The sequence below is a fragment of the Drosophila sechellia genome, unplaced genomic scaffold, assembly GCF_004382195.2.
Source record: "Drosophila sechellia strain sech25 unplaced genomic scaffold, ASM438219v1 U_318, whole genome shotgun sequence".
Classification (NCBI taxonomy): domain Eukaryota; kingdom Metazoa; phylum Arthropoda; class Insecta; order Diptera; family Drosophilidae; genus Drosophila; species Drosophila sechellia.
In genome coordinates, this window is record NW_022611265.1 from 4,656 (window position 1) to 30,958 (window position 26,303).

General features: G+C 39.5%; 1 protein-coding gene across 1 annotated transcript; it reads right to left on the reverse strand.

Annotated features, from left to right (window-relative positions):
- Nucleotides 1-22,933: 22,933 nt before the first annotated feature.
- LOC6620879 lies at nucleotides 22,934-26,044 on the reverse strand. The gene is made up of 2 exons (XM_032727103.1): nucleotides 25,240-26,044; nucleotides 22,934-24,852 (listed from the first exon to the last, which is right to left on the reverse strand). Exons 1-2 carry the CDS (start codon nucleotides 25,958-25,960, stop codon nucleotides 23,402-23,404), a joined length of 2,172 nt encoding a protein of 723 aa, XP_032582994.1. The 5' UTR covers nucleotides 25,961-26,044; the 3' UTR covers nucleotides 22,934-23,401.
- Nucleotides 26,045-26,303: the final 259 nt, after the last annotated feature.

The following is a 26,303-nucleotide window of genomic DNA, read 5'->3' on the forward strand; positions in this document are numbered from 1 at the left end:
GGAGGCGGAATGCGAGACGAAGGATGTAGGATTCATCACCCCGATTTTCGAACCAGAAGCTGGGTACATCGCGATATTTAATGGAGAAAACGTGAAAATACAAACGGATTGCGGACCAGAGAAGACGTTGAATGGATCTGCGTTAATAAAATTTAGCCATTGCAAGGCAATGGTGAACAACTTCCAATATGAAGCAGTGGAGATGCTTGGCGAAGCGCGATTGAAGCTAGACATACCGCGGATAGAGACGATCAAGCGGGACAGGACAACCCAAGAGTTAGGGATACACGAGTTAAGAATGGAGGATCTCGAAACCAAAATACAGATCAACAAAATACGATGGGGAACCACGATCTATAGGACAACAACTTACTCGATGCTTGGGATACTACTGATAGTAGTATATGTCGTGGCATGGTTCCCACAGAAGACAACAATTTCACACCAGAGACTACACCACAGGCCACCTTCACTCCTACCATCGCTTCACCTGCTAGGGTAGCAGCAACTATATCCCCACTATGGTCGGTAGTTCAGTCTGAGGGGGAGGAGTTACCGCCTCAGCATTTACCCTCGGCGTCCCCCGCCAAAGCCCCCTCGACAGCTAGAGAGCTAGAGGGCCCAACAAATACTTTATTGCCACCCATTTGGGAATGCAGAGTCGGGTAACGCGAGAATACATTATACTCTATGTAAATATGTACTCTAAATACATATGTACGCATACCACATCTCCCTCCTTTTAAAAATAACGTAACATAGTGTAGTTATTTTATTCTATTATTATTATTATTTTTTTAGTTTTTTTTTTTTTTCTTTTTGACATCTTAAATTGTATTTTTCCATTATTACAATGCTTTTTAAATAAAAGAATTTTAGTCGATCTTTATGTACTATTTGTTTTTATTTTATTGGTTATATGCTATTATATTAGTGAAATTTCTGGGTAAATCATTGTTCTACCAAAAACAAGTTCATATGGATAATAATTATGTACCATAGCAGGGGTTGTATTAAATCAATAGATGAAATAATGAAGCCATACATCCCAATTAGTTTTATCAACCGATATGTAAGGTCGTATGTATTCATTTATAGTTCTATGACTTCCTTCGACTGCACCTACTGTTTGATGGTGGTGAGCGGTAGACGTTATATTTTAATTTATAGTATTTGCAAAGGTCTGTAATGATTGAATTCTTATACTCTGTACCCATGTCCGTAATGAACGTCTTCATTGGAAGTAATAATTAAAGATTCGAAAATGCTTTAGCGACTGTTGTTGCGCTTTTGTTCGTATGGTATTGCAACTAAATATTAGTTAAGTCACAAATGAGAGTGACTGCATATTCGTTGCCATTTTCCGACTTTGGTAGAGGACCTATAGTGTCCACTATCACTCTGTCTAAAGCATGATCAGGGTTTCAGTTAAAGTCATTGGGTCTTTGTATGCGTTGTTATTTTCGCTTTTAGCATTTTTGAGATTTTTAATGTAGTCTGTTATTTGTTTAGACATACCTTTCCAAAAATGTCTTTTGACCTTGGCCAAGGTTTTTGCAATGCCTATATGACCTCCTTGTAATGGATCATCATGTAGTGTAGACAAAATTGCTTTTTTCTTTTCATTGTTTATTAAGGTCACTGGTTGAGTAGCGCCACTCTTAATTTTTTTTATATTTGATTGCCCTTTGCTTAAAATTATATATTGAAACGTATTCAAAGATATTTTCCCACGGTGCCATTTTGAGATAACTTATTTTATATATACCGGCCTGCATTTCAAGCCTTTGGAAAAATTGATCTAAATCAAGAACTCCATGTGTATGTAACGATAGTTATCGATATTCGATGATCGATAATCATTGCAAAGGGTAGCGTCGTGAGCGAGCTATCGGTGACGGCACAAGCATGCCTTCACCTCCCCCGAAACCCCCATGGGCAGCGGCCTACTTATGAGACACTCAACCCGGACACACACCGCAGCGAAGTCATCAACCCACACTGGATCAGCGGAGTCAGGATTCCAAGAACCAAACCGAAGCACTGGAAGGGGCATCCGGGCGAAAAGCGCTAACGTAAGGGGTTTCGCAGCACAGAAAGAATTGTACGCTAGGCTAAGAGAAAAGATTATTCTGAAATAAAATTCATTCTGTTACCGAAGTTCGAGCGACTTACTTCAATATCATAAAATCCTCCTCGCGATAAACCCAAAAGGAAACTAAAAGGAAGCAGAATCAAAGTCCACGACTTAACTGGCGCAGCCGGAAAAGGAACCTAAAGGAGATCCAGAGCATCCAGAAGAAGAAGGATATGAAGATCACCGGAATATTATTAAATATTATACTGTAATGCAGGTAAGCAGCCGGCCAAGTGACTCCAATAAGTGAATGCAAATGCAAAAAAAACAATAAATAAATAATAAAAAGAAAAGAAAAGAAATAAAAATAATGCAGTGCATCCAAACGAATTGTAAATTCGGTGCGCTTAAAAGAAAAAGAACCGACTCCAAACATACATAAATACCTTTATACACAAGAGCAAATATGCAAAATCAGCAAATAACAGTGTGTGGAAGCAAAATAAACGGCATTAACAATTGTGCATTACACACGCAAATCTAAAAGCATATTAGTAAATATATATTAAAACGACCATCAATCGCTGATGGCCGCTACATAATGCATCGCGCATTAAAATATGTAAACGCCTAATATGTGCCACAATAAAAAATAAATAATTTCGCATATTACACAAAGAAAAAAATATGCAAACATATTTTTAGCAACAATCAATCGCTGACTGTCGCTACATAATGCATCGCGCATTAAAACATGTAAACGTCTAATATATGTGCCACAATAAAAAATAAATAATTTCGCATATTACACAAAGAAAAATTGTACAAACATATTTAGACGGCAATCAATCCTTGATAGCCGCTCATGCATCGCGCATATGTGAATATAGCCACACTGAAAAAAAAAAGGAAAGCATAACGAAACCTATATGCCACCACTTAATAATTGCCAGTGCTCCGCCACCTAATTAATGCATTGTGAATATAAGTGCGGCCGATCATTTCTTTCTGTGTGCCAGGCAAGAAAGGGGAAACTGGCACCGACAGCAGTTCGTAGGGAGCCCCTCCCCTCGGCAGCCGCACTTGATAGTCGACCACTTGAGCTTGTTTATGTGGGCGCATATACTTGCATGCACGCCGCAGCGTCCGGCCGCTACATTGTGGACGGTGTCCCATAACAACATTAGCTGTACTCAGTAAAATCGACAAGCGGCTTTTGCGCATCGGATCATAAAAGCAAATTATACAAGTAATCAAATCTTAAGGATGCACAATGTACACTGGAAAACACTTAAAAGTAACATTGTATTGAGACCACTTGGCCCGGCGGCTTTAATAGTTACATTTTCTTGATGTTATAGACACTTATAAATAATATTAAATTACAGATCCCAACGTATTCGTTAGGATCGACAACGCACCCCACTAACGATAAGTACAAGCAAACAAGATACACGTACTCAAGAAAAATATCAAAAAAAAATTTAAGGAAAAGGGAAAGAAGTAGAATACGCTACATCCTTAAAACTATATATTATCCGTATTATTTTTAAACATATTCATACATTCATTATACACATATTTTTACAAATTTCTATACCTTATATATTTTTTTGCTAATTCAAATTTTTTTATTATACCCTTATTACCACAATATTCCTATATACATTTTACCAGGGTACAACAACCCCTATACCAATACATATATACATCATTCTCTCAAACTTCCTAGTACCCTTGCAAATGTCCAGAAAAACAATCGTGGATAAGACAAAATCTAAGCTAGGCCTTAGAAGTAGCAGCAGTTTACCAGAGATAAGGGAGGAAGAAATCATAGTTATGGACTCCGGAAACGGATCAGGGGGATCGGGGACGACTAGTCCGGCACCCCACGTAATAAACATGGCCAACGCTAGCACACTACTAAACACCTCAATGAATACATCAATTAACATGACGCTGAATCCCCAAGACATACTAGCCTTTGTAAAACAACTGCTAACCTTCTAGGGTGCACCGGGACCCTACAAAAATTCATAGTGATCGTGAAGGAAGTGATTATGCTCATTAGGGCACTGATCAGACTCCGTATGGGCAGCTACTGTTACGCACACTAAGGAACAAGGTTATAGGCAAGGCGGACGAGGCCCTGAATATGCAGGACACAAAATTGGAATGGGACAGCATCACGGATAACCTGAAACGCATGTACGCATGCAAGAAATCGGAGCCTTTTTAATCTCCGAAATACAGAATCAGCCAGACGGTCTTCCCTTCGGGAAATTGTTCCATGAAATTACCAGATTGAGAAGCGAGCTGCTGACATTGGCCACCGATTCCGAACAAGGGGGCTGTGCAGCATCGAGGAGAGCTCTTTACGACGGCATTTGCCTAAATGCCTTCCTAGTAGGCATCCTCGACCCGCTCAGGACGGTCATCCGGGCTAGGAACCCGTCGACCATAGAACAAGCCCACGAATGGTGCCAGGCAGAGCAAAGCTTCATGTACCAAAGACAGAGTAGGCCCACAAAATAATTACAACAACAATTTCGACCGCAACAGGACACCCCCGTACAGAGCAGGGGACGCTTCGAACGATATCGCAACTATTCTCAAAACAACTACAGACCGGATAACCGGAGGGATAACCCCTTCCGGCAAGGGGAATCCCGCAACTACGACAATAGGGCCGGAATATTAATTTCAGAGCAGGACTACCGGACCCGAGACAAGACAACCCGGACCGACGCAACGGACCCCCTCCGAGGGCTCCAACCAATTTTAACAATATCGACGACAATGTAAATTTTCAACCAGGAGCCTCGACCGACAAGTCGGCTACCTAAGTAACATGACGCATGGCTCGACTCTACCCTACATAACGCTGAACCTATTTGACCCCCCTCAGGCCCTAAAATTTCTTATCGACACCGGTTCCTCATACTCCTTCATTGACCCAGCCATCATTCCGCAAGAATCAAGCCGCACACTCGACCGAGAAATCAAAATAACCACTGTCATGGACAGTTATACACTGAAAACGGCAACAACCTTGCCCATGCCAAAGGAATTTGGAGAGCATGGCGAAATAAACCTTCTACTCTTCAAATTCCACCCATACTTCAATGGGCTCCTGGGCATAGACGTCCTCACAAAACTAAAGGCAAAGATTGATATCAAGAACCTAAAACTTGAGACACAATCCACCTCAATCGACATAATAACAAAGATTAACAGGGGTACGCAGGAACTCCACATCGCACACCACAGCAAGTCTCGAATTAAATTACCAATAGACATAGACGAGGGAGACTTTTTCTGCAATTCAGTAAGCATCAATAAAGACCTCACTATCACGGGCGACTTTACACTGCTATCGACGGACATAGCTACCTCGAGGTAACAAACAACTCCCATGACGAACAAACACTTTGCTTAGACCAACCAATAGAAGTTGCACCCTATGACGAGGACGAATACGACCAAATTTACAGCATGACATTGGGGCCGGACCCAACCGAACAATTCAAACAGCCTATCGACCAAATCCGAACTGAGCACCTAAACTCAGAAGAGCGACAAGTACTGTTCGCGGTCTGCAACCAAAATCCGGGAGCTATTCTATGACGAGAGGGAGACCCTCACCTTTTCGAATACATTCCATTCCGACGACAGACGATACACCGGTACACGCAAAGACTTTCAGGTACCCGTACATCCATAAAGAGGAAGTACGGAACCAAATAAAAAAGATGCTAGAACAAGACATAATCCGAAATAGTCACTCACCTTGGGCGCACCCGTCTGGGTAGTACCCAAGAAAACCGACTCGGACGGCAACAAGAAATGGCGACTGGTTATAGATTTCAGGAAACTGAACGAAAAAACCATCGCCGACCGATACCCTATCCCAAACATAAATGAAATCCTGTCGAGGACTGGCCCCTAGGCCGGGCCAAGTACTTCACCACTCTGGACCTGGCAAGTGGGTTCCATCAAATTCAGATGAACCCGGAAGATAGGGCTAAGACAGCATTTTCGGTCGAAAACGGCCATTATGAATTTACCAGAATGCCCTTCGGGCTGAGAAACGACCCCGGCACATTTCAACGTGTCATGGATAACGTCTTAGGCACGCTAATAGGAGATATCTGCCTAGTCTACCTAGACGATATCATAATATTCTCCGCTTCACTCCACAAACATTTAAATGGCATAAGCTCCGCCTTCAAAAAACTCCGTACAGCGAATTTGAAGATCCAACTCACCAAGTCGAACTTCCTGCGTAAGGAAATAGACTTCTTGGGCCACGTAGTCACTCAGGAAGGAATCAAACCGAACCCTAATAAAATAGCGGCCATAAAAGGATTTCCCTGCCCCAAGACCAGTCGACAAATTAAGTCTTTCCTGGGACTTATAGGCTATTACAGGAAATTTATAAAAGATTTCGCGCGAATTACTAAACCGCTCACCAATCAATTAAAAGGTGGCAAGTCGGTAATAATCAACAACGAATTCCGCGAAGCCTTTGAATTCTGCAAGACACTCCTTGTCAACGACCCAATTTTGAGACACCCAGACTTTACCTTACCCTTCACCTTAACTACAGCCGCGAGTAACGGCGCGTTGGGAGCGGTGCTGTCGCAAGGACCAAAAACCTGTGACAGACCAATACGCTTCGCAAGCAGAACCCTCAACCAGGCTTAAACTCGCTACTCGACGATAGAGAAGGAAATGTTAGGAATTGTGTGGGCAGTAAAATATTTCAGACCATACCTCTACGGTCGGAAATTCACACTAGTTACCGACCACAAACCCCTATTAGGACTCAGGAATTTTAATGGCCAGAACGCAAAACTTATTCGCTGGCGAGATGCCTTGAGCGAATACACGTACGAATTGGAACACGAAAAGGGTTCCCAAAACGTCGTTGCAGACGCACTGAGCAGGGTGAAACCAAACACCCACATAAACATTTCCATGCCGAGCGAACCAGGAGACATTCCGGTGTCCCAAAGCCCACTCAACGCTTTTAATTTGCAAGCCTCCCTTACAGTTTCAAAAGACTCGTCATGCACGGTCTGTGTCCCATCCAAGAATAAAATCAGAAGACAGATTTCCAAACCTCTCTTTACCGTAGAGATAGTTACGGGTATCTTAAAGGAAAAGTTAGAACCGTGTTCGCTACCGACGAAATTTCGAAATAATTAGAAAGGCCTATTCCGAATATTTCACAGGAACTAAAAACTATAAAATCCTCAGGTGCTTAACGTTCCCTAAGGAACCTTCAAGCACCGGCGAATTAGTATCACTTATTAAAACAACTCACGTAAACAAAAACCACCGAGGGATAGACGACATGTACGCCCACCTAAAAAGGGAAATCTATGTGCCCCACTTAAAAAGTCTCATCGCACAGGCAATTCGGGACTGCGAGACATGCCTTACACTCAAGTATGACAGGCACCCGCAGAGACCACCCTACATAATGCCCGAAATCCCGAACGAACCACTAGATATCCTGCATACGGATATCTATACAATCAATAAAAATTACAACCTCACAATCATAGACAAATTCTCTAGATTCGCGCAAGCATTCCCCCTACCCAATAGAAATTCCATCAGTGTAACCAAAGCATTTAAAACATTCTTCTGCCAATTCGGTATACCCAAAAAGGTCATATTCGACCAAGGAGCCGAATTCGCGGGAACCTTCTTCACGGATTTCCTAGAGCAATACGGCGTAGAGGTGCACGTGACATCCTTTCAACAGTCAAGCAGTAACTCGACGGAAATATACCGAATCATCCTCGCAAAGAGGAAGGAGGGGGAACTGGACTTGGACCATGAAGAAATCTTATCAGAGACAGTCGTCACATACAACAATGCGATCCACTCGAGCACGAACCTAACACCGTTCGAACTCTTCAGCGGTCGTACCCACGTTTTCACAAAAACAGTCAAGTTCAACACTGAACACGACTTCCTGAATAAACTCAATGAATTTCGAACCAAAATCTACCCAGAGGTCAAAAAACACTTGGAAGACATCGCTTTAAAGCGCACGACTAAACCCAACGAAACGAGGGAGGACCCCCCGCCTTACCTACCGGAAACACAGTCTTCCGGAAGGAGAACAGGAGGAATAAAATAACACCCCGTTTCACGAGACATACAGTTCTACGGGACAGCGGACATAGAATCCACACGACGCGGAACCAAAAAATACACAAACAAAAGATTAGGAAGATTTCCTTACCAAAATGACCACCGACATGGACAGTTACACATGGGTTCTCCTTTTTGCTTATTTTTCCCTGTATTGGGAATTTAAATTTTGGGTTCCGATTAAGTTATTTCTGCGGCTTAAATTAAATTTTTTCCCCTTCCTTCCCTTTAGTTGGACTTGGATTTTTGGGGCTCCTTGTTATTTCTCACCACCAATTGGTTTTATATTCTTCCACTAAATATTTTTGTGCACTAGGTCATGGTTTTTGGTTAACTTCTATTACCGACCTTTTGACCTGGGATTTCGTTGCGCTGATACCCTTATCAGAATCTTACATTTAGAGTCACTAACCTAAGCTTATTGGCCGCGCATACTACACCACCAATGACTAACTAGAAACACTTAACTGACGTCTATTACAGATGGACGATGACCAACGGCAAGGAATTGACATTCGAACCACTGACCAACGACCAAGCAATAATAAAAGTCCAACTAGGAAAAGCCAGAACGGTATCGGCATTCACAACGATACAACATATAATACACCTGAACGAGTAGGAGAGCGCAGCCAAAGGGTTGCACAAGCTCATAGGGGATCTCCCCAACAAATCGGAGGTCACTAACCTTAAATCCCTACTACTCGCGAAACTTGACCTCATCAACCATAGGCTAGCCTCTCTGCTACCCAACACCAATAGCGATAGAACTAAAAGAGGCTTGATCAACGGTCTAGGGACAATAGTGAAAATAGTAAGCGGTAACATGGACGCCAATGACGAGGACAGAATAAACAAGCAACTAACAAACCTAAATAACAACGAGGAGAGAACGATTCAGGAAATAGCAACACACACTAATAGAGAACAGGAGGTAATGACTGAAATCATGAACTCAAATCAAAATAAAATTTTTAAAGAACTAAACACAGAACAAAGGGACTTAGAGCTAGACCGTCTTATCCACAGAATTTGTATGCGAAACCCCCACCACCCCCGGTAACCAGCCCTTCCTCCACAACCTACTCAACAACAAACCAGCGACATGCGACACGGTGGAAACCGCAAGGAACCAGCAAATCTACAGCCCAATGGAAGGAATACTCATCATCACCAACGCATTAAACCTCAACATAACAACAAACTGCGGACCGGAAAGAATAGTAAACGGTTCGTTTATCGTAAGATATGACAACTGCTCTATCCTGGCAAATGGAACGAGATATGCCGACACCATCACCACAATCACGGAGAAACTACAGATTAACTTGATCAAAGCCGAGGAAAGCAGACCACGACTTAACTAGCGCAAGTAGTTAAAAGGAAATAGGACAAGCATAGAGCAGTCGAAGAAGAACAAAGCGAGTTGAAAGTTGTGTAGTAAAAAGATCGTTAAGTCGAAAGTTGTCGTGTCCGGAGTAAGGCAAAGTTGTGTAGTCGTCGTATGTCCGGAGATCAAGAAGTGTTGGCACGAGTCATCTTTTTATTAAATACCAAATATAATAAGCAAACTATTATAATATCAAAATATTACTAAGATAAACAAATGTGCTAAACACAAATATCCTACATGTATATAAATCATCGATATCATATCTTGCAGTAATCCTTTTTCCATGTTTAAAGAAACATATGTTATTTTTAACTTGCAATGTCTCTAGCTTACGCACCTCGTCATTATTGATGACTTGGTATACGTTGTTCATTGAAACTTCATATTTGTTTGTTTTTCCTGCGCAGGAGTTTTGTCTACTTTGTAATCTTGAAGTGACTTTCATAATATTTCCGGTTAAATCTTTCAATTCTTTGATGGTTATTCTTGATAACATCAGCAACATAGTTGTCTTTACCTCTCAGATACTCTACTATAAAATTATATTCCTCCAATTCAAGTCTCATACGACTCAATTTTGAGCCAGGATTTTGAAAATAAAAAAGGTTAGTCTATGATCAGTTTTGACTTTAAAATGTTCACCATAGATATAAGGTCTGAAGTGGGTTATTGCCCAATGTATTGCTGCTAATTCCTGCTAAGTAGTACTTTTATTACATTTATGTCCCAAAAAGGTGACTTCACGCATAAAGAATGCACATTTCTCTGGATGTAGTTTTAGTCTGATAAGTTTTTAATCATATGGTTTTCGGAACAACCTATTACTATTAAATCATCCTTATAGATAAATGCTTGCGTTGGCTCAAGGCCAGAAAATGCAATAGTCATCATTCTTTGAAAATAATTCGGCGCTATTTTCAGTCCAAATGGTAATCGCGTAAAACGATATGAACCGTTTGTTGTTGAAAATGAAGTTATATCTCTTGAACTCTTCTCAAGTTCAATTTGGTGAAAGCCTGACATCAAGTCAAGGCATGAAAAATATTTGGCTCGACCTAGTTGATCCAAAATGTCATCAATTCTAGGGAGTGGAAATTTATCAGACAACAGTTTTTTATTGATTTGACCATAGTCAATTACTAATCGCCATTTCTTTTCATCTGAGCCTGGAAGAGATTTTTTCGGTACTAATAGAAATGGACTATTGTATTCCGATACTGATGGTTCCACTATTTTATCATTGATCAATTTTTGTACTTGTTCTTGAATTTCATCTTTTTGACTATGAGGATTTCTATTATTTTTAATATATACTGGCTCATCATCTTTTAATCGTAATCTTTGTTTGTATAAATTATTAGCCGATATTGGTTCTGTTATCAGACCAAATATATCAGTGTATTTACTACAAAGCATTTTCAGCTGGGTTTTGAATTGAGGTGTGAAATTTTTCGAAAATTGAGACATGACAGTTTGTTCTCTGGTCTCTTTATTTGGTTGAACCACATCATAGTTTGAAAATGGCTTGTATTTTAAGTTGTTTGCATATACTAGTTTATCAGTATGATGCGTATTTAATATTCGGATATAAACATCGTTTGATGTTGAAATGGTATTCGCTACATAAATACCTGTTTCTATTTCTTGGTTTGGGATCAATATATTTGTATCTGCAATTGAAGTAATATTATTCTAGTATTACCAGAGTTGTATGTTATTGGAACATAAATCGGAAATTTTAAATTATTGGGTCTAATGATAAACCAATCTTCTTTTGGTTTGAAGTATAATTGGCAGATACACTTTTTTATAAAATCAATGACAATTATTCCTTTGCATGGTAGGGGAAACAATATGATATAAGTTATGAACCCACTCTGAATATCTTCCGTCTTTCCCTGCCCCGCTGCTTTTATATACACTTCCCCCGTCAGACCACTCTACACCACATAGTGGTCACTCACATACCCCAAGAAACGCTGACTTCGCCCCCGCCTTGCCCACCAATTCCACAACACATTCAACAGCCGCGCCGGCCACTATGTGCTGCGTCCGCAAGAGACACTTGTTGCCGATCGCGCCCGCTGCAAAACTGCTGCGCTTGCAAATGACACTTTGTTGTTATAAGCAGCGCAGCCACCGGATGTTGTGTGAGCGACCGCCGACACAGCATAGCTCACATTTCGGCCGCTGGCCCAGCAGCTATGCGGGGTCGCCCCTCGTCAGGCGTCGCCTGTTGTCGATGCATTCAAACACTGGAGCCGGAGCTCTGGTGAGACCCGGCGTCGACTGCTGAAGGCAGTCTTGGACTTGAAGCTGAAGAACCAAATACAACTCCTCCGCAGGCGAACTTACTTATTAGTAAAACCATTGTAAACCTTAAACTTAAATAAAGCTGATTTAATATTGTAACGATAACGAGAAGTGCCGCCGTGTATTCAATTTGGAACAACAACTCATCGACGGGAATATAAGCCCAGCCGCAGAGCCCATAGTAAAGGCTAAACAACATCAACCAAGGAAATGATCTCCTTACCCGGAGGATAATATAACATATTTCATTTTAAGTAATTGATAACTAGACTAGATTTTTCTTTCTTTTGTACTTTATAATTATGATACCAATTGGTCTCATTTATCTTTATCACACATTAGGTTATGTACAGAGGAATTACTGAACGATTCCTTTTGAAACCTTAATAAATAGAATTAGTATTCAAAAGGAAATGATATTCACATTAACTAAGTGAGCTATGCGGCTACGAGAGTCGTAGCGTGTGAAGCTAGTGTTATACTTGCTTAACTGGCGCCCGAACAGTCAGAACTTTTGACTCCAGGCAATGGTTATTAACCTAACAACAACTATTACAAAAAATGAAAAATATCAATTAAAATAAGAAAATGTGAACCACATTACAATGAAAAATATCAATTAAAATAAGAAAAAGCGAAATGTGTTTAAAAAAAAGGTAACGGCAAGTGACAATGTGACAGTGATGTGTTAGTGAACCATGAAAATATAAGAAGCAACCACCCGTCGCGGTGAGAATGCCGTTTCAACTTGTAGCGAGAACAACATTCTGCACGGACGCAAAAGGTTGTAGTTCTTAGTGCCAAACCAATACTTAAACTACTTCGAATAATAAAACTTAAATAATAGAACGTGAATTGTGATTAAAGCGTGTGGTAATCTGCTGGATAGGCTGAGCGGTGCGGAGGCACCCGAGAAAGCTGCCCAGTGGATTGTGTGGCAACCGTACCTTAGTAGGCTAAGGCCAAAAAGGAAAAATACGGACCACCGTGCCCAGTGCTAGGTTTTACTACCATAGAACTCGTTCGTCACTGCCGTAATATTATTAATTGATTGAAAACAAAAAATACAAACAAAGATGAAAAAAAAACCCATTGCCTACTATTGAACTAAGAGTACTTCTTTTTCTTTTTTTAGATCTTAAGAAAGGAACACACACAACACTTAACGTCTTAACATACTCACACAAGGACCAACACAAAATGTCAAGGGTGAGTAAAACCACATCTACTGTCTGTGCCTTTTAGTGAGAAATTCGTAATACCTAAACTAACGATGTTAAGGAACTCAATTATGTAAAATCTGGGTTGTCTGTCTATATTCCCGCGTTTCTTGTTAGTTCGTTGCACTTATATAAAAATGGATCATCAGCCCAGAGTTGATATCCCACACAGACAGAATTAACTTGTCCGACACAATCTCAATTAAAACCGCACTTAACGTGCATCAAGTTTTTCAAAAAGTAATAATACCCGTATTTGCAGAATTTTCTGATAACACGCGTTATCAACTAATACTATTCAAATTTCACCCATTCTTTGATGGGTTAATCGGGATGGACATTTTACAAAAGTTAGGAGCAACAGTTAACATTCCAAAAGCAATTCTAAAAACTCAACGTTTCAATATTAAATTACACTCGGAAAAGAACACAACTTCAGAATTACACGTCTTAGACGAAGTTTCTAAAAACATAGTTAAGCTACCAGTCACCATCGATAACGGTGAATTCTGGTACGAAACTACAAAAATCTCCGACAATCTCCTCATATCAGGAGGTCTATACCAAGATATAGACAACTCCAGTTTTATGGAAGTAGTCAACATTACTCAAGATAAACAGAAATTGTGTCTTGACGCAAAACTACAGGTTGAGAGATATACCGGAAACGATTTTATCGAGGTAAATGCTATATCCGAGCTTAGCAACAACACCCCACAAGACAGAACGAATATAATTACCAAACTAAAGACAGACCATTTAAACTCAGAAGAATTTACTGCATTAAAGAATCTCTGTAAAAGGTTTCCAAAATTGTTCCACCAAGAGGGGGACAACTTGACTTTTACTAATCTTGTTAAGCACAAAATACAGACTACAGACGAAATTCCACTACATTCAAAGCCATTCCGGTATTGTCCAGTAGAAAGACAGGAAATTCAAAGACAGATCACCAAGACGTTAGAACAAGACTTTATCAGATACAGCCACTCTCCATGGGGCGCACCCATTTTTCTGGTGTCAAAAAAACCTGACGCTTCAGGTAACAAATAATGGAGGTTGGTAATAGACTATAGAAAGTTAAATGAGAAAACCGTAAAAGACAAATACCCTATGCCAAATATGAACGATGTTCTAGTGTAGCATATTGGACTAATCTACCCTAACAATACAATAAATGATTGGGTATAACTTAGCGTCAATACATTGTGACACTTTGTCATAATAAATATAAATATACAAATATACAAAAAGACCACCAAAAACTACGTTAGCACTCCAGCGCCCCAGTAATACGATCTAACGCTTATACATAGCCGATCGCGGAGCGTGGGAATGCTGAGCATGCACTTTGCAGCTCAAGTGGTCAATGCCTTCTGCATACATATGTATATGCATAAATGTAAGTAAGAATACATAGATATATGCAATGTATGCGCGGGTTAGCTGAACCCAACTTCAGCACACTTTGATTATTCAAATAAAGAACCTCGAACAGAGCAGAAGCTAAGCTCTTCTTTTCTTAAACATTAAAATAGCACCCTTCACACTAGACAGAGTTGGTAGAGCTAAGTATTTCACAGCTCTAGATTTGGCAAGCGGATATCACCAAGTAGAAATGGACCCCAAAGATATCAGTAAAACAGCTTTTTCGGCAATTGAAGGACATTTCGAGTTTGTGAGAATGCCATCCGGTCTCACTAACAGCAAACATTCAGAGGGTGATGGATAACATTCTAGCAGACCTGGACGGTAAATGCTGTCTTATATATCTTGACGATATTATACTTTTTTCAGCATCACTCCAAAACATGCTAATGATCTGAAGCTAGTATTTGACAGACTAAGTAGAGCAAATTTGAAGCTCCTACCGGAAAAAACCGAGTTTTTCAAAAAGGAAATTGAGTACCTGGGTCATGTAGTCACCAATTCGGGCATTAAATTCTTTTTAGGATTACTTGGCTATTATAAGAAGTTCATAAAGGATTTCGCAGCAATCACGAAACCACTGACACAACAGTTAAAGGGCAAAGTCATAAAGAAAAAATTAAGAGAAGAACAAAATAGTAATATTGGTCATATTTTACAGATTTTGCTGCGTAACGGCAAAAGTTATAAAAATTCAAACACTGGAGGAGTATGACAAAATCGCAAAAATAGACCTGGGAGACGCAAGAGTCATACTGTCATACAAACATTTACTCCACAAAATTAATACACAGGACCTTTTAGAAAATATTATGAACTTTGAAACAGCACTTAATAAACTAGAAGAAGTAAGAGTTTCAGATAAAATTATAAACAGCTTAAGAGCCAAAATAGATCAGCTAAAAACCAAAATAAACACCTTACATATTACCCAAAGAAAGAAAAAAAAGAGGTATTGTAAACGGTCTTGGTAGCATAATAAAAGTAGTAACTGAAAATATGGAAGACGCCCAAACTATTGACGAAAAGTTTAACGTTGTTCAAGAAAATGAAAATCAAATAACAGAAAAAATCAACAAACAAACACTATTTAACAAAGAAGCTATTCTAAGGATTGAGAATATATCAAAACACATTAATTAAGAGCAACTAACAATTAACAATTTTATTAAGAATTACAATAACAACATTTACAAGACTCTGAATGATGAGCATAAAGAAATACACCTACTCCAATATATCACTAGAATTAATTTCAATATAGATGTCTTAAACAACCACATAAGTAACATAGCCGAAAGCATCTTATTAACTAAGTTAAATCTTATACCCAAATTTATATTGTCAGAAAACGAGATCAACGAATCAACGAATTCATAATAAAACAAAATGTCAAAATAGAATCCGATGAACACTTATACAGATTGCTGGCAATATAAATATATATATTAACGATTCATACATAATATTTCATGTTAAAATACCCATATTTAAGACACAGATGTATACACTAACACACATTGTCCCTTTACCATTAAACAAAACTAAATTTCCAATTGTACCCAACTATATATTACATGATAAGGATAAGCCAATTTTGTATGTAGAGGACAAATGCCCTAAAATTCATTGAACATATAGTCATGTATACCCTTACATACCCTCTTATTAGATTAAGTTATGTTAGAATACACATGGCGCTAAGCTTTTTGTCTGAGCTTAGCTTTATTTTTAGTCAGTAGATAAGAAGACCTCGATCTGTACACATCATTGAATAAACCCTCAATTTGTTAAGCGAAACCTTTCGTTTTGTTTTAACCCCTCTTTAATCGACAAAGAAGTCGATGGGTGCTTAACTGAGGAGTTCAACCTTCAACCTACAGACGACAACGAAGTCGTTTCTGGAGGCAACGATCTTTTGGACACAACGGTCTCTGCTCGGAAGGCCCTATCAACCTTCCACATAACTGGCGACGAGGATCAACACAGAAAAAATAAGGAAACCAGCCATACGTCAAGAAATTCAATCGGAACCACAGTAAGCTGTTCTTATGTAATTTAAGTCCGGAAATCTTCAATACGTTAACCAATGCACGTGGCCGAGTATAAAGAGGAACATAAAACATAACTGGAAAGCTTTGGAACACCTGCATGTACGGAGTGACGAAACCCAACCTGGAGAAGAAGAACTTAAGCTGATAAAATTTTTTTTTTCTTCGACAAAGCTCTTTATACTAGCTAAGATAAGAAACTAAAAGCTAACTATTAATACTTGCAAACCTCGAGAGAAAACAAAGAAATCTAAAATGAACGAAAATAGCTTAGCCGCATTTAACTCAACAATGAACTGCATCAAGTTAATACAAAATTTTGATGGTACTGATACAAATCAATTGCCAGATTTAATTACACAAATAGAAAATATCCTTCCTTCTTTTGATGTTTTCGACACGAATACAAAAAATATTTTGTTTGGCTTTATAAAAAATAAATTTGTGGGATTATGCAGGCCAGTGATTCATAGGCATGGAAATATGACAGAGTGGGAAAGTTTTAAACGTGTAATTCTGAAAAATTTCGGGGAAAAAGAAACAAGCGATGTCTTAATGGATATGTTAAAATTGTGTCAAGTGGAATCAACTATAGAAGAATATTATAACAAAATTAATGAAATTTCGAATAGGGTACACAACCGGATACTGATCCATGACGACAAAACATACACCACATTAGAAGTGAACCGAATTGCACTCCGCGTTTTTAGAGACAACTTGCCTGAACCTACAAAAACGTTAATATTCGCGAGAAACCCAAATTCCGTAGAGGATGCCTATAAAATCATTGAAGATGCTCGGCATCAAAGCTACACATTATACGGACCAATTCGAAGAAATAATAGGTACAATAAACCCAACTTCAGAACCAATTTCAGTAATGATAATAGAAATGTAAACGAACCAGTCGTTACAGAAAGAAGCCTTGATGAAGCCAATAGGTTTCAACAAAATAATGTTGAACAACAAGAAAATTCAAGAACTGAAGGTACGCCTAGGGTAAATAATAGAAGGCAGGGATATCAATATCAATCGAATAATAGCTCAACTTCTAATTCTGCTCGAGTCTCAACAAATAGTCGAAATGTGCAAAGCTCTGAGCAAAGCAGGCGTAGTTTCGAGCCAATGGATATTAATCAATCAAGTGTAAATTTTCAGATAGAGGATCAAGACGAATACCATATATAGAAGTTCAAGGTAAAAAGAGGCCATTATTATTTATTATTGACACTGGAGCAGAATTCAGTGTAATAAATGATAATTTGTGTCACCCGAAGTGGAAAACAGACATTGACATAGAAGTAAAAGCAATGGGAAACAAAATTAAAATAGGAAAATTATGCAGGTTTCCATGTTTTCAAGAATTTGAAGCTGAAGGTTATATTTGTGAATTTCTAGAGTATAATTTTCACAACTATTTCGATGGGCTAATTGGCTGTAACATACTTTATGACTTGCATGCAGTCATCGATTACTCAAACAAAAAGATTCAACTCAATAATGTTTATTTAGATCTTTTAGTTCAGGAAAACCACTTGGATCTTGGCATACATAACTTAATTCCAATGAACTTAATTTGTCCACAGGCCAGATCCTCAATAAATGAGCTTATACAAAAATTCGAACATATTTTTTACAAAGAAGGCCAAGACCTAAGTTTCACAAGTGAAATCAAACACAGGATTATTACAAAGAATGATCTTCCCATTTATTCGAAAACATACAAATACCCAGAAATTCACAAAGACGAAGTTAACCGGCAAATAGCAGAAATGTTAGATCAAGGAATTATAAGACACTCTAAAAGCCCATATAATAGTCCTTTGTGGGTTGTTCAGAAAAAAATGGACCAGTCCAATAAGCAAAAGTGGCGGCTCGTCGTAGACTACCGTAAACTTAATAAGGAAACCATTGAAGATCGATTCCCGATCCCAAATATAGACGAGATTTTCGACAAATTGGGCGACTGTAAAATTTTTTCAACTTTAGACCTTGCAAAAGGTTTCTATCAGATAGAAATGGACAACAAAGATGTGCACAAAACAGCCTTTTCAACAACCAGTGGCCATTACGAGTTCCTTCGTATGCCTTTCGGACTACGGAACGCACCTTCAACATTTCAAAGGCTAATGAATAATATCCTTAGCCCCTATACCGGACAATTTTGCATTGTTTACATGGATGACATCCTTATATTTTCTAAGAATATAGGGGAACACGTCAATCATTTAAGCTGTATCTTCAGCTGTCTATCTAAGGCAAATTTAAAACTCCAATCAGACAAATGCGAGTTTGCCAGAGAGGAGATTGAATTTCTCGGACATACCATTAATTCAGAAGGTCTAAAGCCAAGTCAGAAGAAAATTGACGCAATTTGTAAGATAAATTTACCGACAAACCAGAAACAAATTAAAAGTTTTCTAGGCATCACAGGTTATTTGAGGCGCTACATAAAAGACTACTCCAAAATTGCCCAGCCCTTAATAAAATACTTAAAGAAAAATTCTAAAATAAACACACATGATCAAGAATACGTAGAAGCTTTTCAAAAACTAAAAATCCTAATAACAAGCGATCCGATAGTCGTTTACCCAGATTTTAACAAACAATTCACGATAGTTACAGACGCAAGTAACTATGCATTAGGCGCCGTGCTCATGCAAGATAATAAAGTAATTTCTTATGCTAGTCGTTCTCTTAAAAATCATGAACTTAATTACAGTACAATAGAAAAAGAGCTTCTTGCAATCTATTGGTCAACAAAATTCTTTAAATATTATATTTATGGAAGAAAGTTTATAATTAAAACCGACCATAGACCCCTAGTTTGGCTTAATAATCTAAAGGAACCCAACCTAAAGTTACAACGTTGGAAAGTGCAATTAAACGAGTTTGATTTTGACATAACATTTATAAAAGGTAAAGAAAACGCTTTAGCAGACGGACTTAGCAGAATTGTCAAAGCATCAACAGAAGAGTATGATAAAAATGCCCAAACAAATATAGAAATTAATAACTTAGATATATTTATGCTAGAGAACACTAACACATTACCGGAAGTTACGCCTAAGACAAAAATTATAAATGAAGATTTCTCGAAAGATCTAATTCATATATTTGCCAACGATATTGACGATTTGGAAACTATTCACAGTGCGGACTCAGACAATCTTAATTTTATTAGTATTACAACTAATTGTCTAAACGTTTTTAAAATCCAAATACAAATAATAGAAGCGGAAAGCGATTTAAGTACCTTCAAAATTTTGCATAACAAGAAAATACGACATATCTTTAAATCAAGCGGAAATCAGGAAAATATGCTTAAGTTCATGCAAGAGAAACTGCCAGAAAAAGGCTTAGTTGTAATATTTTGTGAAAATTTAAGTTTATTTGTAAAATTTCAAGAAATTTATAGGCAGTATTTTTCAAGTAATAAAAATTTAAGAATTCTAAAGTCAGGTACATTGTTAGAAGACATAAATGATAAAGAAAAACTCCTGAAGATTATCGAAAACGAACACATAAAGAATAATCACAGAGGCATTAACGAAATTTTTATATCTATAAGAGAAAAATACTATTATCCAAAAATGCAAAAGTTTATTCAAAATTATATTAACAATTGTAAAATTTGTAATTTAGCCAAATATGATAGACAACCTATAAAATATAATTTTAATATTACAGAAACGCCAGATAAAATAAACGATATAATTCACATAGACATCTGGTATCCTAAAAGAAACATTATGTACGTTACATCAATTGACAAAATGTCTAAATATGCCACTGCTCAACATATTAAAGACAGATCTTGGATTTCTTTGCTTAACGCAATCAAATTAAGAATTCAATACTTAGGAAAGCCGAAAAAGATTGTAACTGATAACGAATTCGATATTGTCGTAATTAAGCAATTTCTCCTCGAAAATAACATAGATATACACTTTACAACTCCTTATAAGAAAACTGGAAACTCTGATGTGGAAAGATTGCACTTAACCCTAAATGAACATATGCGATTGTATAATGCTGATCCAAACAATTTTGACACTATTCAAGAAAATGTTTATAAAGCAATTGTTTGCTATAATAACACAATTCATTCAACCACAAATATTAGACCGATAGATTTATTTAATAATATACTTTGTCACGAAGACATCTCTAAACTATCCGAAAAGCTAGTAAGAAACAAACAAACTTTAAATGCAAAACAGGATAACATAAACGAGTCAAACTTCTCAAATATATTTGTAAAAAATAATCAAGTAGGAAAATCAAATCCAAAATATAAAGAAATAAGTAATTACACTCAATACGGTAACTACTTGATTAATAATAAAGACAATAAACGAAAAATCTATAAGGATCAGGTGAAACGGAAATATAAATATCAAAATGAAGATTGTGAAACCTAACATTTCTGTACTCCTATTATTTACATATGTATTACTTAATGAAATAATTTCAACCACATACTTGAAACTTACGCTGGGGGAGTCATGTATACCCTTACATACCCTCTTATTAGATTAAGTTATGTTAGAATACACATGGCGCTAAGCTTTTTGTCTGAGCTTAGCTTTATTTTTAGTCAGTAGATAAGAAGACCTCGATCTGTACACATCATTGAATAAACCCTCAATTTGTTAAGCGAAACCTTTCGTTTTGTTTTAACCCCTCTTTAATCGACAAAGAAGTCGATGGGTGCTTAACTGAGGAGTTCAACCTTCAACCTACAGACGACATCGAAGTCGTTTCTGGAGGCAACGATCTTTTGGACACAACGGTCTCTGCTCGGAAGGCCCTATCAACCTTCCACATAACTATATATATGCGAAGGTGCGCGGACACAGACCAAGCTAATTAACATCCACTGCCTCGATGGCATACTCCGAAACCAAACAGCAACATGCGATGTCAAGGACGTTGGTCAGCAAGAGATGATCAAGGAAATTGAACAACGTCACATCTTCATTTTCTACACAATTAACACCAATATCACGTCCTCATGCCAGGAACCCTTTACAATCAATGGATCAGCAATACTAACATTCAACAATTGCACGGTCAAGGTTAACGGTTTAACATATGACGATACAGTGATGGAATTCGACCAAGAAACAAAAATCTCCGTAAAATCATTCGAGCAGATGAATATAAAAAACACTTTCGAAGACATAAACCTGCACAAACTCCATCTACAAGCCTTATCAAGCCAAGATGACATCATCACCATGAAGACATCGGCTACAAGTCACCTCTTCACAATTTATGTATTATTCGTATTCCTGACCATATGTACAATATTGAGCCTAATGTTGAAAAGAAGAAGCACCATTATCACCCCTGTGGAAATTCCGTTAAATTATGTTTCGGCCATTCCTTCGATGTGGCCGTCACTTCATTCCAGGGGGGAGGAGTTACCGATATCGCAGTACAGAGTATACACGATTCGGTACCACCCGCCAAGCCGCCTTATGAGCTGCACTTTGACAGGATGTGATTGCGACAATTCTCGGTTAAGAAACAAGAACCGCCGCACCAGCACTTCGATATAAACATGTTGTCAACGAACACTAGAATTCTTTTATAAACATTTAGCTTAGCTTAAGTCTGGAAAGTAAAAGCGCAATCAGTTCCATTCTGGACGCCAAAAACTGAGATTGACTTTTTTCGGAGATCTTCTTCGGCGCTTCTCTTGCAACGCCTTGCCTCCGTGGTACTGCTGGCTCCTTGACGTGGACACGTCCTTACGACACGTCAGATCCTTCTCCTCCACTCCCAGGATCTTGCTTGTGGTGATTCGTCCTTCTGAGTCCTTCGGGCTTCCCGATACTTGCACTGCTCCTTTTCTTCTCGTTTGACCGCGCGTTCACAATTCCGAGATCCTTCTGTTAACACTCCTACGCTCGGCCTCCTTCCACACGCGATCTCTCTGTCTCATTAACTGTCTCTCTCTCTCTCTCTGTGCTTGCTCTTTTATTACAATCCGCAAACTCCGGCGTTCGTCTGCATCAAAGAATCGCTCCAAAGCAACTGAGCGTCTATATGGCTATGGCTCGATTTTCTTATCGCCGAACCCCAACACCAATGCAAAGAGATCCATGTATGTGCGTGTGTCTGTGTACGTGTGTGGGCTTAGAGTCGAGTATAATGCTGATTTGGTAATACCCTACAGTTTTCCAAATAGCTGATAACCGCGCTTAAGTACCATATAGTATAGTAGAATTCATTTTTGGTAATCTATAAAGCTTTGCTTATTGCGTGACCTATTTTTATTGGTCCTATGGACCGTTTATTTTGCTATTTACAAAAAAAAATATTTTCTATTAATTTGGTGACTATATATTTAGAATTTTTCTTGATGTTTGGCCATTCTTCACCTCCTGGCATCCAGCTCCTGCTTATCATGCTCATGCTGCTTATCCTGCTCATGCTGCTTATCCTGCTCATGCTGCTTATCCTGCTCATCCTGTGATCCTGATCTGTGTCTCTCTTTCTCTCTCTCTGGTAGGTAGCGTCTTTATCGTCTTGTTGGCCGCACTGCTCTTTTTGGTGACGTGTGTGTGTATGAAAGTTTTCTTGATTTTCGGGAAAAAACGTATAATTCTGGTGAACCCACCTCCGTGTCACTTGCTCCTCCTAGTATTCCAAACGTGTGTGCATTGCGTTGTCGCCGTCTTCAGTTCTTCTGTGTGAAAATATAATTTTCCGAAGCAGCCACTTCACAAGTGGTTTACTTGAGTGTATGCCTTCTTTTCGGCGGTGTTCTGGTTTCAAAACTATATTGGTTTATAGTTTGACTCTCTTCCTCCGTGTCACATTCCTTTTCAACATCCACATCCATCACCATTATGCCATTCAGTGTGGGAAACTTTATGACGGGCAAAGTTATGCCCTGCTGATTGCCTTCATTCATCAGCTTCTGGATGAGATTGGCGATATCCTCGCGCTTCTTGGTTACTGTGAGCAGGTCAAACCAATCGATCAGCTCCCTAATGGGCAGCTTATAGTTAACGATGGGTTTTGTGAAGAATTGCTCTGCATACTGCAGCAGATAGAGGCCGCAATCGGTGAGATTCTCCTGTTGCGGCACCTCCACAATGAGACCGGGCATATTATCCCAGTTGAAGATGCGCGCCCGCTCTTTCGGATACTTTGCCTTGTACTCGAAGTTGAGGTAATCATGCAATATGGCAATATGTCGATAGCGTGAGTTGCTCTCCAACGAATCGAAGATGAGAATCAATGGCTGTTTGATTGGAATGTCTTCGCCGGGTGTCTGTACATCATGGTTAACCACGGAGGTCTTCAGGTTTGGAAAACATATGATGGCCAGTATCCAATGGGAGTTCTCGTTGAATGGTATTATGATGAAATCCTTCTCGAATATATTCACGGTTCGTGTCCACTTCTTTACCCTTTCGTGACGCCTCTTGGCCACCGGCTCCTTCGTGTTGTTGGGACTCGTCTCTGTGGTCAATCTCATGTGGAAAAATGTGCTAAAGATGTGCGTCCTATCGCGCTGACCCTCTGGTATGATGTTATTCTTTAGCCAGCGCAGATAAAAATCAATGATTATGTCGTTCAGAAATGAGCCTTCCTTGAGACGCATATAGTCCTTAATGGTGATGCTCAGGCCACCGGTTCCGGTGGGCGGATATGTGAAAAGCGTTGGATTCTCGTCGACGGAGAGTCTTCCCTCTGTTTGGCCATTGTCGGCGGCGGTGGTCTCCTCATCCTCGCTGCTCAACAGCACAATGACTTCATCGTCAAAGTCCCTGCTTATTATCCAGTTGCTGTTCCGGCGCAGGCGACTCTTCTCTGCGCGTTCTGCAGGTGTGGGTATAGTGTCCCTAGTTGCTTTCTCGGCTGGTGCCGGTATGGATGCAACATTCGGTTGCACCCGCGATTGAGATCCTCCAGCTGTCTCTTCCGATTTCTTGCTAACAGTGGCATGTGCGACTTGGTCCTTCGACTGGATTGACTGGGAGCTTGCGAGAGCATCTCCAGCTGGTTGCACGCCCTGGAGACCATTGCTCTTCTTTGGAGAATTTGAGGTGTTACCCGTAGGGGTTTGATTTCCCTGTTTATTGCCAGATGAACCTGGGTTGTCTTGAGCACCAGCAACTTGATAACCATTGCTGTCCTCTGCAGAATGACACTTTTTCTGTTTCTTGGTTTTGGGAGTATTGTCGTCTTGATCCACCGACGATATCACTTGGGCAGTACTACTCTTCTTTGGAGAATTTGAGGTGTTACCCGTAGGGGTTTGATTTCCCTGTTTATTGCCAGATGAACCTGGGTTGTCTTGAGCACCATCAACTTGATAACCATTGCTGTCCTCTGCAGAATGACACTTCTTCTGTTTCTTGGTCTTGGGAGTATTGTCGTCTTGATCCACCGACGATATCACTTGGGCAGTACTACTCTTCTTTGGAGAATTTGAGGTGTTACCCGTAGGAGTTTGATTTCCCTGTTTATTGCCAGATGAACCTGGGTTGTATTGAGCACCAGCAAGTTGATAACCATTCCTGTCCTTTGTAGAATGGCCCTTCTTATGTTTCTTTGTCTTGGAAGTATTGGCGTCTTGATTCGCCGACGATATCGCTTTGTTAGCATTGGTGTCTCCCGGAGCGCAATGTCTTTTCTTGTGCTTCTTGCCTTTAATTGCAGCTGGCTGGCAACCATTGTTGGCCACCGAAGTCTCCGATGGCTTGACAACCGCACGAGATGGTGGCACTTCTACGGGCACCGCGTTGGGAAGAGCGGCACCAGCAGACGCCTTTGACTGATGCACCTTCTTGTTGAACTCCTCCGCATGGGCAATCGTATCGGCAACGGTATCACCGATGGCGAAGCCCACAGGGACCACCGATGGCTTGACAACCGGAAGAGATGGTGGCTCTTCAACGGGCACCGCGTTGCGAGGAGCGGCATCAGCGGACGACCTGGACTGATGCTCCTTCTTGTAGAACTCCTCCGCCTTGGCAATCGTATCGGCAATGGTATCACCGATGGCGAATCCCACAGAGACCACCAAATGGATAATACCACCGGCATTCTCCATGCAATCAATCGTGATGTTATCCTCCATATGAAGGTTCATCTTGAGAAACAGCTTTTGCACTGTAAACGCATAGATGGGCAGCTTGAAGGTGACGATGTGCTGCTTTCCAGTGCTGTAGATAATGAGCATCTTGGCACTCCGTTTGTCCTTATCCGTGTCGGCTCGATTGATCAGCAATTGACGGGAGACTATAATGAAGTCGTTATGGGCGATTCGACTTACCATTTTCGGAGCCTATTCAACACAACATATGTACGCTAACGTTATGAATGTTATGAACGTTATGGGCTCATCTGAAACTGAAGTTTCGGAATACGATTGCAAAGTCTCGGGCTGCTTGATGTGCAAGTTCACTGGATGGGTGAAGTCACCTTACACGGTGACTTCGATCACTATATTCCTTTCATTTTGCAACCAGTGTGATTTTTGCGATATTTGATACCACAAAAATTTGGTTTCTCCCGATTTTATGGTTTGTTTAAACGGCGTACCAAGTGCTGTATCCAAAAATCATCTGAGAGATCGCGTGTGGAAGGAGGCCGAGTGTCGGAGTGTTAACAGAAGGATC

Coding starts and splice junctions, on each gene's coding strand:
- LOC6620879 (XM_032727103.1), bottom strand. CDS start 25,960: ATGGTAAGTCGAATCGCCCATAACGACTTCATTATAGTCTCCCGTCAA. Junction 24,853..25,239: donor TCAAGACGCCAATACTTCCA/AGACAAAGAAAC, acceptor ACGACAATACTC/CCAAAACCAAGAAACAGAAA.